Source organism: Aptenodytes patagonicus, chromosome 1 (genome assembly GCF_965638725.1).
Source record: "Aptenodytes patagonicus chromosome 1, bAptPat1.pri.cur, whole genome shotgun sequence".
Lineage (NCBI taxonomy): Eukaryota > Metazoa > Chordata > Aves > Sphenisciformes > Spheniscidae > Aptenodytes > Aptenodytes patagonicus.
In genome coordinates this window covers 131,363,690-131,381,472 of record NC_134949.1, presented here as the reverse complement: position 1 = coordinate 131,381,472, position 17,783 = coordinate 131,363,690, and the positions used below count along the sequence as shown (strand labels likewise).

General features: G+C 38.7%; 1 protein-coding gene across 1 annotated transcript in view; it reads left to right on the top strand.

Moving 5' to 3' along the window:
- Positions 1-17,514, top strand: part of PRRG1 (proline rich and Gla domain 1) — a 36,254-nt gene extending 18,740 nt beyond the window's left edge. The window contains exons 2-4 of the mRNA XM_076355659.1: positions 1,175-1,224; positions 5,504-5,664; positions 13,362-17,514. Coding sequence (XP_076211774.1) covers positions 1,215-1,224; positions 5,504-5,664; positions 13,362-13,886 — 696 coding nt within the window. The 5' untranslated portion in view covers positions 1,175-1,214 and the 3' untranslated portion in view covers positions 13,887-17,514. The remainder of the gene's footprint in view (positions 1-1,174; positions 1,225-5,503; positions 5,665-13,361) is intronic.
- The last annotated feature ends 269 nt before the right edge of the window (positions 17,515-17,783 follow it).

The following is a 17,783-nucleotide window of genomic DNA, read 5'->3' as shown; positions in this document are numbered from 1 at the left end:
CAGACTGGGATGTCTTTATAGAGCTCCATTCACTTTGGCAGCAGTCCTTATAAGTACTGCAGTCTGCTCTTTTGTGACGAATTACAGTGTTGGACAGGCCATGCTGGAAGTCTTAACTTTCTCTCTTTGTTTATTACAGCAGCTATGGCCAACCTTTTTGCATAGTTACCACTTTTTTACAGAGAGGTTTGCTTATGAGGTTGTGGTTTCATGGAGAGTGAGGACATTAGTATGGTATGATATGTTGATGTGTAACCTGGCCTCTGAAGTAGAACTGATGCTAACCTTTAGGAGTAGGTAATTTATTAGTAAAAACCTCGTGGTGTTCTGCCAACTTGGTTGGACAGCTGCACTTTTCTCACACTTTGCTGAAAGCTTTCATTTTCTTAACTTTTCCCATACTAACAAAGACTCCCAAGAAACTGAAAACAGTCCCTCAAACTACTATCGCTGCCTTCAGATGCAGTTCTTGTTGGCTGTCTGCCTGGTGGGTGCAATGAGCTTCAGGCACTTTCCTGACTAAGAGCATCTCTTGTCTGTTCTCCTTCCAAGATGAGGTATAAAGTACACGTAAGTTCTTGTAGGGCCGGTTGGGATCCTCACATGTATTGCAAGTTCCTTTGCCAAATCGCAGGTCTTGTTTTGCCCTTGAACTTTACGCAGGCATCCTGTTTTAATCAGTAGCAGACTCTGAATGAATTTGAATGTGTTCATTCTGATTTCAAAAAATCTGATCCATAGACTAAAGATAATGAGTTAACTTGATGATCTCTGCAGAGTGAATTGCTAAGTCTTAGATAAGATATAAGTAATTACAGTGGAGAATGTAATACCTTTCAAGTTCAATTAGGTAAAACAGAGGTTGCAGATTCATTTAAAATGATACACACCTTCTATTTCATATTAGTATTTTTGCATATTCTAAATATGGAAAGCTTTGAAAAAGGTTAAAGCATTCACCTTTTCACAAGAATTACCTTTTTTTTGGATGGTATTCCTATACTACTGAAATTAGTCTGCATGCGGTACTGGTACAGCTCAAAAGAGGGATTAATCTTGACTACAGGGTTTCCAACACTGATGTATTTGTAACAATATTTGGAAATCAAGAGAAAGTTTTCCAAGTTCATCATAATTCACAAACTCAACAGGGTGTTTCCTCTTTTGTTTACAGACTTGATATTTGCAAGTTCCCTGCCTTGACAGTAATCATCATGGATAGTGGTAAGTTTGTTAACTTAGTGATGAGTGTGCATTCTTCATTATTCCCTATGAACTGAGCATTAACACACCCCAAACTGTCCTCTGCTCAAAATCCCAGTCAGTTTGCACAAAAAATGTCCTCTGCTATTGAACTGATTTTGGTGTTACATACGATGCAGATCTTTGCCCACACTAAACTGAACTGGAATCGTACTACTGTTCTGACAGAGCTATTTATTGTATGCAGACCATAATAATCATCACAAACTCATTTGTGGACATTTGAAAGCTGTCTGCAGAATGAAGACCATAGAGCTGAATTTCCAGCCTTGCATACTTTAGTTTAACTGTTCCTAAGCTTGTCCCAGTAACTCCAGAATCTCTGAGCAGAAGTCACTTTTTAAGCTGTATATGTAAACGCTCAAAACATTTTTGTCCCTTCTGCCCTGTGCAAACCAAGTAGTTTTATTAAGGTCACCTACAGAAATACTCAAGTTTATCAGTAGCTGCAGCATCGAATTTAAAATGAAAAGTTTATTTGTAGTGTTTGGTGGTGGTTTTAATCTGCGTGGGTGTTGGTAAGGAGACAGAAAAAGGAAGCCTCAGTAATGGGCTCAATAGAGCTGGTTTTGGTGTCCTGGATGCCCTGGGCTTTGCTTCGGCAGCACTTCTGTGTCCCAGAATACTTTTCCCATGCTGCTGTTCCTTATATCTGTAAAGACCTGAAGGCTATTTTCTTTGCCTGTGACAGCTTCAGCTGGCAAGCTGAGACGTATTTATCCTCGTGTCCTTGCCTGTCTCTTTCTGATTCTGATTTAATTTCACGTTACTAGAGTATCTATTCGCTGTTATGATAGCACACAGGTTTTTCTGAGAATGTATAATAGATTGATTTGACTGTATTATTCTCTTCAATAATAGTAAGTCAAACTAAGACTTTGGAATGTTTTTTTTTGTCACTTGCTGATACATAAAAACTTGCTAAAAGCCAAGTATTACAGTTACACACAGAGCACAAGCATGCTCGAAGAAATAAACATGTATTCCAATGCATTAGATTTGGGAGTTGTATATCTTCATCTATATTCTACAAATATATAGAGAGAGGAAGAGACTTCAGATTTTTTGTTCCTGTGTCTATCTTACATAATGCCAAAATCATAATTTTGATTTTTCCTTTATCTTGTATTTGCTAGTTAATCTCCTTAACAAAGTGAAAAATCAAGTTTTATCTTGCTTCATTACTTTATTCTTGCCACATGCAATTCTTCCCTGATCATCTTAAGCTCCATTGTAACAGCTGCAGTGAATTCAGCCACGCTGTAGCTTGGCTAGGTGGGCATCCAACCCAAAGCGGTTTTTTTTACACACTCTTATGCCATTATAACTGAATGTCTACATGATGATGGTCCTGGAATACTAAGAAGTCAAAGTGGTTTCTGCAATATGGTTCCATTATCTCTTTTTATAGGATTCATCAGGCAATGACTGGTTCTCATTAAATCACTGAGTTTCAATCAGTATCTCCGTGAAGATTGCTTTGATCAGTGTATGTTTTTATGTTTCCTTGCTGAATTTGTATTGACTTCTCAACAGGATTTAAAGTCACTAGGAGTGTGCAGAGCTTTAAAAATGTCAAATCAAACCAAAGAAATTAATATACTTCATTTTTTTTCCAGCCTTGCAGGGTCAAAAGCCATTCCTGGTCTGGACTAATCATAGATGATTATTTATCAGATACCTTCAGAATTAATACGGGGTGTGGTTTATTTTCCTCAGTGGGCTTTTTTGTCTCTGTGATGTATGCATTTTCTGTACTGTATTGTGAGAGGAGACACTTTCTGAATATGAATTGCTAAATAAAAAAGTTGGGTTTTTTAGATAGTCATATATTGGCCATTCTTGAATATTGAATTATTTTAATGCTTTGCTGTTCTTCGTCAATGCATTTTGAAGCAGAAATGTATGCTTAGCTCTTTTTGGGAAACTAAGCTATTACCTAGAAACTCATCCCAATGTGTATCAAACGCAGTATTTTGTAACATACCAGCTTTTAAACCTTTATTCTCAGTTTGCTTCTTCGGTAAATTGGAAAGGGCATGCAGAAACAAAGACTTGCGTATTGTTTCTGAGAGCCAGAAGCTTTAAATCAGGCTATTTTCAGCTAGCTACGTTTTCCTCTCTATTTCTTTTCCCTCTGCATCGAGGACAAAGCTGTCGTAGTTTGTCTCATTGCTGTTTTCAGGGACAGATTCCAGCCGTGAAATGAAATTCCCTAGGTTTTATCTGCTGAAGGAAGGGAAACTTGATTTATAGTGCATTATCTACTCTTCGGTGACTCCACATATGGACACTCTTAAGAGAGAGTCTGGGCTGTAGTTTGTTCCACTTCAGGAATGCCCACAGGAGGAGTTGGTGAGAACTAGGTAGAGCACTGGCAGTCCATCCGCATGCATGGGTGCACGCTGGCTTCCTGATGTGGCCAAGTCCTTCATCTCATCATGTTTAGGTGATCACTGAGGCGTGTTGAAAGAAACCAAGTTCTTCAGGCCTAGAGGGGAGTCAGGAGAATTGTGTGGGAAATGGAAAGAAGCCGTCCTTTTTTTCTTTCCTTTTTGAAGAGTTTTTTTAATACTAATTTCTATGTTATTTAGTCAGTGACCTTACACAATAGGAGATGCCCGTGTGCTCACCTGACCTTACACAATAGGAGATGCCCGTGTGCTCACCTGTGGTGCTGTAGAAAACCAAAATTGCAGGAGGTGCAGTTGTAGAGTTGTATGCACTGAACCTCTGGTAACACCATGAATAGCGTGATTTGTGTGGTGCATGTACGTACTACATGTATTCAACTGTGAAAGTATAGGAGTGACTGGTGTTTTGGGAGTTTAATCTCCAAATCTTCATTTAATCTTTTGCAAAAGGAAGATGACTGTCTAACAATTTATAACAAAGTATACCACAGAGACTAAACAAAATGAAATTAAAGTAGGTCAGCCTAATTATGGTAGTAGTCTCATTGCTGAAAAATGCCACCCCATCTATTTTATGAGAAAGCAAAAGTATAGTGACCATTTTTGTAGACTTGCTGCCATCCTTTTTTAAAATTCAAAATCAGATGATTAAGAAAAAAAAAATGACAGCAAACTGATTTGTATAAAATTATAGCTAAATCATTGCTTAAACCAGTCAGTCTCTGTCCTTTGGCAGACTGAGAGTTTGTAGCATATTGGCAGTCCCAGACTAGCTGTAAATGAACCAATGCAGAAATGATTGCATAGGTCAGGCAACTGGTATGGCTGTGTTAGTATGGCAGCACATTGAATAATAAGCCTCTCTTGCTGGCAGTGAGAGCACAAGAACAGTGTTGCACTGACATGATGTTCTTGCTTCCTGACCTGAAATACCTGGAGAATTTATGCATCATTCACGCAGATGTACCTCCCGGGTAATGCAGTCATCTGGATTTTGGAGTGTTCCAGTTGCTGCATGTTACTGTAAAAATCATTTGGTCAGGGAGTTTGAGGGAAAGCTGGAACATCGGAAGAAAAGAGGTTGCTTCCAGCTCTCTTCTTTGAACAGGAAACCAAGGAAAGCAAATAAAGAATACCTGTGTCAGAATGTTGGCTGTTTGGGGTTGTTTTATTTGATTCATCAAATAAGGTGAGGTTTTGTGTATGATTCAAGAAAATAGAAAGAGGCTACTTCCCCCCGCACCCCCGAAAGGGTCACTATTTCAGGGGTGACATTTCTGGAGTGAAGGAAGCAAGTCTGCTTCAAAGTTGCTTAAGAAAACTTACAGACTTAAACTTTGATAAATGCAGCTGTTCTGGTGTGTATGACTCTGGGTAATATTCATAAATATTTATATCAAAAACTTCAGAGCATTCTGGCTGTGATGCCCTCAGGCAGTTGCAAGTATCTTTTTGGATGTTCACAAGCAGGATTTGTTTGTTCTGTGTCATCTTAGTTTAAGAAGTTGCTTGAGCTGAGCATGTGCCTGTCTCTTCTGAGCACTCTTCTTAGGCACCGGCTTCAGTCTTGTTTAAGCATGCATGACTGTGATGCTGAATTGAGGTCCATCACACTTATGACGTTATAGCAATAACTACTGAAATTGTAGGCCCAGCTACTTAGAACAGTGAATAAAACTAGGAAAGGCCTTTTATCATATTAAATAAAGGGGAGGACTTTGAAAAAGCTCTTTATTTCTCAAAAGTACATTTTCTTTGAGCAGTTTTAGCATGAGGTTTTGGATGTCTATTTTTGAAGTGACCTTTGTTGTCTCTCCTCTTACCAGTGTTCTTAACAGAGGACAAAGCCAATTCTGTGTTAAAAAGATACCCGAGAGCCAACACTTTTTTGGAAGAATTAAAGCAAGGTGACATAGAACACGAATGCAGAGAAGAAATCTGTAGCTATGAAGAAGCAAGAGAAGCATTTGAAAATGAGGAAAAAACGGTATGTTTTGGTGTGTATTTAAAGATGGGTGGGGTGTATTGATACTAAATTTGTGGATGTGCTGAATGCTTGTGTGTTTTCCAACATTGCATTAGATTTGTTTTTCTTTTTGGCCTGTTTCTTTAAGTAAATAAGTTGTACAGTGGAGATGGATAGACTGCACAGCAATAACATTTGAATCCTTCATCCCAATTAAATGGAATTTGAAGGGGGTAGAGGTGTCAAAAATAATTACGCTCTTAAGTGTTGTGAAAATCGGCAGCTGGGAAGAAAAGGAATATGAATTAATATCCCCACTTGAGAAAAGGTGGGCAAAACTGTCGTCTGTTTGGCAGCACTGCTTACCCAAATAGCCTGTGTCCTGGTTCTCCTATCATCACACACTTAAGACTGACCTGGATATCACAAATGCAGTTGTCTTGCTTGGAAGAAATGATGGGATTGGGACTGTTACGAGGAATATATAGAAGCAGAGAGCACAAGTCTTCAGTTATCTCACTCCTTGTGGAATAACTTGTTTATTGAATGTGCTCAGATGAAATGAGTGAGCAACTCAAAAAGCTTTCCATTTAAAATACACCTTTGAATCCCAGGTGCTGGTGTAGCTGCCCAAGGTGGTCAGTGCCCAGACTATTAATAGTCTAAAAATAAGGAAAGACTAGTGGCCTTCTTCAAGCTAAAATCTGCAAGCCCCCAGAGAGTATTATTAAGCAGCAGTGATCTAAAACAGGGAAAGAACAATAATTTCAGTGCTACCGTGTGTTATGCAAGGTCAGTGATACATTAACTTGACAGGAATGAAGCAGATACTGCCCACACAGAATTGTTGCATAAGTCTGTTGACTTCTCTAATTAAAAGAAGCTTGTGGGCTAATGGCTCTGCAAGCAATAGCTGCACATCATACCCAACGTATCTTATATTGCTTCCCAACAAATAAAAACAGTACACAAGTTTTTGATGGTGGCATCTGACCTATTTAATGCAATACAGTCAAGATTTGATTTTTTTTTTTTTTTTAATTCAAGACAGACATGAATGAAATTAGGGCTGAATTTGTGGATAAATCTGAGGTGAAAAACAGGTGCTAGAAAATGTGACTCAGAAAACTTATCTTCAAAAAAAGCATCTATCCCTTGTGTGTTTTTGCACAGGGAAATTGTACTTGCAAGGCCAATAGGTGAATGGGCAAAGTGGCACAGGGAGCATTGCAGATTTCCAGAATTTACACAGATGATGTGTTCCGCTCTTCACTGGCTGAGCTCTACATCAAAAAATAGCGATGTTGTTGTAAAGGCATACTGAACTTTTAAGTTCTTGGCATCTTTTTGTTGGAGGTCATAAGTGGGGAGATGGATGAGGCTAGAATGAGAACTTTCTGATTTATTAAAATGAAGTAGTAGGACGTGCGGTGTCTCTTCAAAGCTGCTTCTTTCTGAAGCTTTAAAGTGCATGTACGCACATGTTTTTTACTTCCCAAACTTGGCTTGGTGTGGCCATTCCTAATGATAGCTCATTGTGTAATTAAGAATAATGTTTACAATGACAGTACTTGTGTAAAATTCTAACGCAATATCACTTTTGCTTCAGTAGTACAAGAAGTTCAAGTCACTAGAGAAAGCATAGCCTAAACATGTTTGTTGCCTCTCACTTCAGCTTCTTTTCCCCCATTTAGGAACATTTTGTGTTTTGGTAGATAGCATTTCCCTCGCAGAGGTATTTGGGAAATAGTAAAGTAGGAAACATTACATTGCTGCTCTTGCCACAACCTTTGTGTCACAGGGGAGAAGGAGCTTCCAATAAGGCCCTCACCCTTTATCCATTTCTATTACTGTACCCTTTTTGCCTAGCTGCTTTATTCTGTTGTTGGTAGCTTGCTAATGGGCCAGGCTCTGCTAATGTGCACTCGTGCCTGACCAGCCTCATTTACTTAGGCTTTATTTAGTCCATTGTCCCCCAGCGGTATCCATCCTTACAGCCGCTTAGTAAGACACAACTTCTGTGTCCCAGGGGAAGGAAATGGATGCAGTAGACTAGGATCATGATACAGTATGTTCAGAGTAACAAAGATGCAATGATTTCATAGTATAGATAGACTGGAATTCAAACAGGGGTCTGTAGCTTGTTTATCTCATGGTAACTTTGTTTTGTGTAATCTCTCTGTATTTTTTATCTTGTCCACTTGGTTCCTTGTTTTTCTGCAGTCTTCTGGGGAGGTGTGCAACATCTGGATTTGTAATACTAAAATAATATCAAGCAGTTCCCTCAAGTTATTTTTGATGCATGAGTTTTTCTTGGAAGTTAGCATTGTGTATGTTAAGTGTACATGCATAGCTGTCATGGAAATACTGAATGCCTTTAATAATGTGTGGGCTTGGGGATTTTGATAAGTTCAGTATTATTATTTAAAATTATGAAGTTAATTATAAAGATAATATTATTATGTTAATAAGGCTAGAGCCAACAGGGAAGAATTTGCAGGACTTTGTGGATAAAACAGAATATGAAATTCAGTGTTGACAAATGTAATGCACGTGGGGGAAAAGGGAACATTCATTATGATTGGCTCTGAACTAAACTCAGGAACAAGATCTGAATTTGACTTGAGTTTAATGCTCAGCAGTCAAACAAAAACAAAACAAAATAAAAACCTGAGTGCTAAAAATCCGAAGAAAGGAATAGGGATCAAAATGAAGAACATAATTATGTCATTGCACACCCGCATCTTGAATGTGCCATGTACAGCTCTGATCTCCCTGTCTCCTAAAAAGCAAATTAGTAGCTGAGGAAGGACCAGAGGACCAGAGAAGTGTGACAGTTGACCAAAGATATGAAAAGACTTCTGTAACAACGATAGATCGGAAAAGAGTTAAATCAGGGAATATGTGATGATGTCTGTGAGGAGCATGAAGATTGAACTGAGGTCAGTCACTTGCCATCCTTCTGACAGGAGAGCTAAGAGGGCCTCAAAGGAAACCAGAAGGTGCAGGTTCAAAGCAAACAGAAGTATCTCTTCTCACCACAGATAATAGAGCTGTGGACTGCCTTGCCACGGGATGTCTCGGATCCTAAAAGCTCATATAGGTTCAGAGAACGACGACATAAATGAACAGAAGATAAATTAATCTGGGACCATTGAATAAAAGGGGTTAGCTTTGGCTAATGGAAGTTCTTGAAGCGCAAATATGTGGAAGCTGGGAGAGTATCGCTGCCTGCTTATGTTTGAACTCTTCTTTCAGCAGTCTCTAATGATTGTTGTTGTTGTTCAGAGAGCAGGTAATGGATTAGGTGAACCCTAGGTCTGATCTAGTAAAGCTGTTTATTTGTAGCACCTGTAGCTTGCAGGCAGCACTGTATGTGGTCACTGGTCAGTTGTCAAAGGTTGTTGGGAGACTCAAAGATTTGTTCAAAGGTTACTGTGCAAAGTATCTGGGTGTGACTGAAGCACTGATAATTTTATATCCATTAACTCATTTTTTTAAATTATACTGCATGCAGACTTTAAAAGCTAAAAGTCACAGATCTTTACTTGTGTTTCAAATTTCCCACAAATTTTAAGTATTACAGAAATTGCAAGGTTCTCTGTATAGCTCTATTCTAGCAAACCAAACGAACAGGACACTAAAAAGCTTAGCAAGCAACTTGAAACTTGTCAGCACCAGATCTAAAATGGTGTGATCAAGTAAGACTTCTAGCATCAGTCTGTGTCTAATTATGGATGCTGGATGAATACCCAGAAGAGAAGAGGTGAATCTTTTTCTGCCACCTAAAATTGAGGGCAGACCAGAAGAAAACAGTGTAGCAGGTACACTCACTTCCCATTATTGCTTTGTTTGTATTCTCTACTTACTGAATACCAAGCAGTCTTCTGACTGGCGTATTATTAGTTCACCTTTAAAACAAGTCAGACAATTGACCAAGAATCATTTGAGGCTGACGATGCTGCCAAATGTGGTAAAGGCCTCAGCTGAAATTCTCAGCAGGGTGTGAGTCTCTTAACTTTCATGTGGATCTCGTATTTGATTCAGCGTTCAGATCCAGTTGACTGATGCTGACTCTGTTCTGAGAAGTATTAGAAATAAAAGGGAAACAAAATTCTGGCAAATTGGCTGTAACTGTCTTTGCGTGGGATGCCCTTGAGAATTCCTTTTGATTATTTCAAACTAGATTTGCCAAAGCAGTAAGGGACATTCAGAAAAGTAGTTCTTGGCGGGAATATGTGTTAGATGTTTTCTAAGTCTTTTCCATTGCGGTTGTCTGATTCTGTGGCCTGCTTAACTTAGTTTTTCAGCCTTTTAAGTCATACACACCTGGTATTCCCAGCTGTACAGCACTCAAGAATAAATGATTCCTGGAGTGTCCTTTTCATAAATCACGAGTTAATAATTTTGTCAAGTAGAAAGAAAGTCCTTTTTGTTCTTGGTTTAAGAGACCAGCAACTATGGAAGGGATGTTTGTGCTGTGAGTTTTCCAACTTTTAAATTACTCTTTAACTTTCTGTATGAGCTGTACAGCTACTTCCTAGGTTTTCAGTATTTCCCCCTCTTGTTTTTTTTTATAGCAGTTTGTACAAATCCTCACACTGTGCAAATTCATCCAAGTTCTCTGTGGTTTTGTTGGGCATGATTTGACTTTGACCAGATGGTTTGTCCTCCTCCTGTGCCTTCAATTTACAGTGCAGTGTAGCTGTGGGATGACAGAGCAGAGGGGGAGCTGCTTGGCAGCTGCGCAACTCAAACCTGAAGTATTAGTTTCCTGCAGTTCCTGTCAATTCTGTCAGTCTGGAACTCACAGTCTTTGTGCTTCCCTCTGAGATTTGGCTTGCAAAAATGTAAGCTGGAAACCTTGGGTTTAGTACACTAGTAAGTTTTTGGTTGGTGTTTTTTTGTGGGTTTGGGTTTTTTTGGCTTTGGTTCCCCCCCCCCCGAGGAAAATTTAAAGAAAGCTTTTTTTTAAATGACTGAACAAGTGTTTCTTTCTTAGTATTTTTCACCTGTGTGCAGAACTTTATTCCTCTGTCTCTGAAGATAGCCTTAGATGTGAAGCACTGTAATTTTTGACGGGGGGGGGGGTGTGTCTAAACTGTCTTGGAATTTCCTTTGCCTTGCATGCAAATGAAAGCGGACACTAAACTACTTTCATCCTTAAGGCAGTTTAAACTCTTACCTTAAGCTCTTTATGCGCCTGTGTGGACACACCATCAACTTGAACATCCCCCACAGCCACACACCCTATTCTGAACTAATTGCCTGCCACTCTGGGAAAACAGCTTTTCTGCTGCTTTGCCATGTTGCAGAGTGACAAGGAGAGATGCTGGTATTACAGCGTTCTGAAGAAGATACAGAGACGTTTTCTCCAGCGTATATAAAGCTGAGCTAGAAGTAACATGGAAACAGTACTAAAATACCAGTCACAACTTAATACCCTTACATCGGAGAGGGTGCATTTCCTCTGCAGTCTGCAACACAAAATATATTGCTGAGGGAAAAGTGTGATTTCATCTTTTTCATCAAAACTACCTTTCTCCTCCGTGGAGTCTTTAAAATGACACATCCTTGCACAGTATGTTTGATGACTTTCAGTAAATTTTTGCAACTTTGGCCTCAAAACCAAACATTGTACCAGTTTTTTCCTTTGCTGCCGTTGAGGCAGCACAGCAGTGAAGTGGGAAGCTTGGTTCCAGTAACAGTCAATAGCAGTTAATAATCCTAATGAATCTTTTTCTGCTTTTTTAGTTGAGAATACATTTATTATTTATTCCACTAAAGAATCTAGTTAGTTGTATTTAAACCAGATGGAAAGGTAATAGGTAACAGATCTTCTTAATTGCCTGGTGATCTGGTGGGGAGAGATGAGTTCATTGGTTTTGTTGGTTTTTATCATGCAGAGATCCCAAAAGTCCTCAGTTGTGCAGCTGATTTCATTTTTTAATGTTAGTTTCCCACCTCAAATATGTTTTTCTAAAGTCAGCACAGTTGATCTGGGGTTCACTGTGGAACAATGCATCAAGGAAGGCCCTTGCAGAAAAGTATCTAGAGAGGTTAGTCCATCTTCCAAGACTTGCTTACTTTGTTTGAAGTCAATGCTGCCTGACTTAGCTTAGATGATTTGGACCTAGGTTCACATCAAGGAGGGGCACTGTGATGACTTGCTTGTGATGTCAAGCCTTGGAATTCAGGAAAAACACCTGATCCTGGATTGCTGTAGGAATTAAGATTTTTTTTTTTTTTTTAACTTGCACTCAGTATAGGGATAAGAACAACTGAATTTATCTTTTAAAAAAAAAATGTACATGATAGCCAGTTGTTCCATGCACATAGCATTGCTCTTAACTTTAGTCAGTTCTGATCCAGAAGCATTGTGAGCATGTGTTTTGCACATGGTGTCCTGGTCCTGGCTTTGCACAGGGCAAGCTTAGCCTTCACGCTAGAGGGGCCTTGCTGCTTCTGGACTCAAGCTGCCTCTGAGATCAGTTTGGTGGCATTATCTGTTTGATGCTGATCATGTGGCAGCAGTCCTGAACAAAAAAAATTGATGGATCTGATTTGTCTGTGTACAAAGTCAGTCAGTCTGCAACCTGAATACATCATTTACTAGTAACTGAGCAATGACAGTATCAATTTTACCTGGTGAGTGTTTTATAAATACTTGCATGTGAGATGTGTACTATTATTTAAAATAGATGCTGGCATGAATATGAGTGGGTCAGGTCTCTGCATTTTTAAAGGAAACTAAAGAGTTCAGAGTTTCTGGCATAGATTTATTTGGGGGTTTTAATTATTTTTTTTCTGAAATAATACATGGCTATAAAATACAGTGGAAGTGTTTCTTAGTAGGAGAGCTCTTATTACAGGTGAGGATGACTACTTTTTTGAGGCAGGATATGCTTTTCTTTGTACTAGTTTTTCATAGCATTCACCGCAGAGAAAATGGGATGGCGACATGATCTTTGTGCTCCTACTTGTGCATATTAATGTAGGAAAGAGTACTTTCAAGTACTGGTGTCCCCCTTCATCTTTGTTTTCCCTTGTTCATATTTTCACTTTTTACTTTGTTCCACTTATCGGTAGCTATGTTGTCAAAATTTCTGGAATATAATAAGCTGTGTAATAGTCTCATAGTGCTGAAGCTATTTTTAACTATAAACAGAGGATCTGAATCAAGTCAAAATAAGATGAGAAGAATTGCTTTATGAGCCAGAGGGTGGAGGAAGTCTGAAGTATGAGATTGACAGTACAACATAGTTGTGCTTTGCCAAAATGGTCTGTCATGCCGAAACAGTATTTCCTTGTCAAACTGTATTAGTATATTATCACAATTTTAAAACAAACAAACCAACCCCCTAACTTTTACCTTGAGTGGTGCTGAAAAATTTTGATCCACCAGATGTCTGATGTGCATGCTGATGAGATTTCTTACCTATGCCTGTCTGTGCTGCAGGTTTGTCAATATTAAGTGCAGATACAGGAATCTTAAAAGCAGTGAGGAGTTGGTCTAAAAAAACAAAACCCTTTTGTGTCACTAACCACATTGGAAGAAAATTTGGAAGTTTATTGGGCGTGCTTATCCATACCTGTTCTTATTTTAATCATCAGTACTTGAAATGCCTTTTTTTTTCTCGTTCATTTAAAACAGCTTGATTACAGTGTATTTTTTAACTGTCTTATAGTTTCTGACTTATCCTGTCTTGCTCTTCTAGAAGGAGTTCTGGAAAGTCTACAAAAATGGACTTCAGGGAGAAAGTAACACAGGACATACCTGGTATTCATTTTACCTTGCATTTCCATTAATCATTGGCCTTTTTGTTATCCTCATTGTCATTTTTGTCATATGGAGATGCCTGTTTAAAAAGAAAATGCGTAGACAGTCGGTGTACGTGCATAGGGGAGCCCACGAAGCGATGGGTGATGGTGCTGTGGCTGATGGCAGAGGTCCGCTTCCGCCGCCTCTCAGCATTGTTCATTCCCCACAGGAGGAAATGTATGAAGTCAGTGGGCTCTCTCCAGGAGGTCTGAGCTATACGGATGGACGGTCAGACTCAATATCCACAAGGCTCTCAAACTGTGATCCTCCTCCTTCATATGAGGAAGCCACTGGTGAAATCAGTATGAGAAGAAGTGAAACTGAACAACATTTAGATCCACCCCCGCAATACGAAGACATTGTGAATTCCAGTTCAGCCAGTGCAATTGCACTATCTCCTGTTGTCACCAGTAATAAGTAAAGCAAGAAGAATGCTATGGACTTTTCAAAAATTACTAATCATTTTGTAGCACTTTATCTTGGCTTATTATGCATTTCTGTAATTTGATGGACTTGTACAATGAACTTCACTTTTGGTTTAGATTCACTTGTTCTTTGGGTTTGGGATTTTTTTCCCCTACGGCAGGTCTTAAAAGATAAGGATTCTGTATTGAGAGTGTAGTGCAGGTACAAATGTGGTGCTCTGTCATACTTCTCAGAAGTACCTCTGCTTTGAGGGATGACACTTGTTTTATTCAGAACATTGTCCACATTCCCCACAAGATTTGTCGAATGCCCCTCCCCTTTCTTACTGCAGACTGTCAGAATTGCCTGAAATAGGGAATCCTTAAGCAACGTTTTAGATAGTTATTGACACTAAAGGGGACTGATCTTGCAGTATTGCCTCTTGTCTGGTTGGTTCCTTTTTCTCACTTGGATTTTTGTTACATGCTGCACCCTGTCCTGGGCCCTTGGAAGGCTGAGAGCAGCATGCCTTTGTGTTCAAACCAGTATCTCGTTAAGAGTAGGCTGGCATAATAGCAATAATTTCAGAGTCCTAGCAGAAGAGGTGTTATTCTAAAGCTTTTGCTATTGCAACTCAAAATTCTGTAAATGTTTAGAAGCTAACAGTTCAAGATACTAATTAGTGAATTTAAGAGTGTACTTTTTTGTCTGTGTTCTGCCTTTCCTCTCTGTTTTCCTATCTGTTTTTACTTGTGTATTCTAGAGGTAAGAAGTGTGCATATGTTAACTTTAGAACTTGAAAGTTCATGCAACGGTAATAACGAAATACTCTCGAGTGGATAAAACCCTGATCATGGTCTTCCTACCATAGTCTTCATTGGGACCAGGATATTATCCATAAACACAAACCCAAAGGTATTACTTTCCTTTTTAAAAGGGAAAAAAAGGGAAAGCATTCAGTGTGTGACTTCTTTTTTTTTCTCAACTATGAAATAAAACCCCCTTCCTCAAACGCTGATATTCTTTTGCCTCTTGCATACTTACATGTACCGTGTGTGCACCTTGTCTTGGTGGCTATGGAAATCCTTTGCAGAGAATATAGATACCTTTTTTCAACAACAAATATATTTATAGCCTATCCATTCCAACAAGGTGCTTCTGTTGCAAAAGTTAACAATATGTTATAACGAAATAAAACTACTTACATTTTTTTATTGTTTGTAAGAACAGTGTAGTGCTTTTATCCATGACATGAATTCACTCCGTTCTCAGTGTACACAGGCCTTTTTTTCACAGCTCTTAGGTTACAGGTGCCTGTCAGAGTAAGAGGTGCTAGGAAGCATGTTAGTCCAGGCTGGCTCCAGAAGTTGGGTGGCCAGCCTGGCTCTGCTATCTCCAGTTGTGAGTTGCAGAGCCCACCCGACGTAGGGCAGAACCGTGAGGACCCACCATGTTGTATTTCTAAGAACACAACACAGGCATTCCCCCAAGCATTAGTCTGGAGTGACTTTTTGAGGCTGAAGAGATGTGGATTTCTGTCAGACTTGATGCCAGTTAGAATAGAGGCTTGTACAGGATTTCAACCAACTGGTTTAGGCGCTGATGATAAGTTAAGCTGGTGCAAGCTGTAGTGTGGAGATTCTTTTTTCCCAGCTTGATTTAAAAGTTTATTGCTCGGTTTAGCTTGTGCATTTCATTTCAGTTTTCTTTCTTCCCACACCAAGGTAGCGTGGCATTAGCTTTAGTATTGTTCCGTGTTCTACTAATCAATTAGCACCAACTGAAGTGTATTTAGCCCTGAAGGACTACTGTGTTATGTTGGCTTTCGTACTACAGAAACCCAAACTGCATCTTGTTCCAGAGACCCCAAATGAAACGCCAGTGCCATCTGTTTGAAAGCGCTGTTAATGTCTGAGATGTGTGCTGTTGTCTGCCGTCTCATGGGGGCTTGGCCCGTCTTGTCCCTAAGGAATTTTACAGAAAGCTGCTGAAAAGAAATGTATGGTCATACACGGATGTGTATATGCACACTTCTGTAAGAATTTGATATAATGTATTGACAAATGAAGTAAGGATTTTGTGATTAATTTTATGTTCTCATTTTTGGCAAAGAGTAGGTTGCCTAAGTTGTCTACTGGGGATCTTCAGTTGCTAAGGCAAGTCGTATTAGAGTTAATGGATGAACTCCAGGCCAAACTGTTGTCAAAAAAGATAACTCTTATTTATATTTATTATTTATACTAGATATTGGGCAGATAAGTACAATATGTTTTGGACACTGGTAGTAAGAATTGCCTGGGTCTTGTTTTTGGACTGTCTGACCTTTTCTTTTGAAGTGGTTTTAGCTCTGTGTGTCCTGAATTGCCACTCGTAGAAGTTAAAGCTCCTTTTATACTGAGCAACAGTTAATATGCTGCTTTAGGCAGACGTTACCGAAACAAAGTGCCTCATCTCAACATGCAGGAACCACCTCAGAAAGAGCTGGTATTTCAACGTCCATGCCATATTGGCATCTCCTGTGCCTGCCAGCACAGCTAGTAGTTTTAGCAGTAACTTTTTTTGTTTGGATATAAGACTTTCCTGTAGGAAACGCGTGGAGATCACCCATTTCACATTAGGTCATTCAGCAGCTGTCATCATCCCCTGAACATGGGCAGTCTAGTTTAGAGATGAGCTGGCTTTTCTTTTCTTTTCTTTTCTTTTCTTTTCTTTTTTTTTCTTTTATTACCCTATATTCCACTATGACTTTTAATGGCTTTATGTTTCTGGCTCCTAAGTTGAGTATGTTGCTGTATCCTGTAGATATTTTAATGTGCAATGCAAAATGATGCTTGTCTTTCCAAAAAAGCCACAACCAAATATCTAAAATGATCTATGAGTTGAATTTATTGGGCTATACCTTTTCCATGTACATGAGCATGAAAGCCATTGTGGCTTTTATAGCATTGTGGGCTGTAAACTTATGTCTTGGTGAATAAATTTCATAATTAAACAATACTTGCGTGGGACAGTTATCCAAAGGTATTTCCTCTAAGACACGAACAGCTTTCTCCATGTCGTAATAATGTCAAATTAGAAAATATTTTGTTCTGGTTTGTGAAATGTGGGAAAACAGCTTAGTCTTGGGGCTGGCTTTTCTAATCTGATTGAAAAATAAAATTTCATTTGTACTGGGTTTTTATACAGCTTTTTTTGCAGGCCACTTATCCTGTAATTGCATTGTCATGCAATAAATACTATGAATTTATAGTTGTACCTCTCTAAATGTTTTGCAAGTCTGAATGCAGTACTATCTCGACTGATGACACGAATAGTCAGGACACTGCCTTTCCCACTTCGGAATGTAACATTGAATTTCATCTTGTATTAGGAGGATTGAGATGATTTATCTACTAAAACTAACTTAAATATAAGTGTCACTGTTTTAAGAAATCATGGAAATGAATTATTTGCTTAGATGATATTTAGCATTAGTGGAGGTTGTTCTGTCTTCACTGGATGTAAATAACCTCTGATTACAGTATTGCATATTTTAAAGGGGTTTGGTTTACATTAAATTATCCTATTTAAACATATTTGCCTATGTTTATAGAAAAATTTTTGTAATGTTTTTGGATATGCTAAATAAAATTTTTTTAAGATGCCTCATGTTTCAAAATATCAATTCTACACAACTGCAGTGAGAATTAACTTTGTGTATTTAAGTGATGCTCTTAATTTCCATTGTTCTGTGTACTTGAACATTTGCAGTGAATCAGTTGTTTTCTTTTGATGACTTAAAATACAAATATTTTGTTTTCAGGTAGGCTTGATATTTTTTCAAAATTCAGGCTCATTTTTAATCAGATTTGTGAATTTGTTTATTTTCCATTTTTATAAAAAGCATTTGTTGTAGCCATAGCTAAGGAACAGT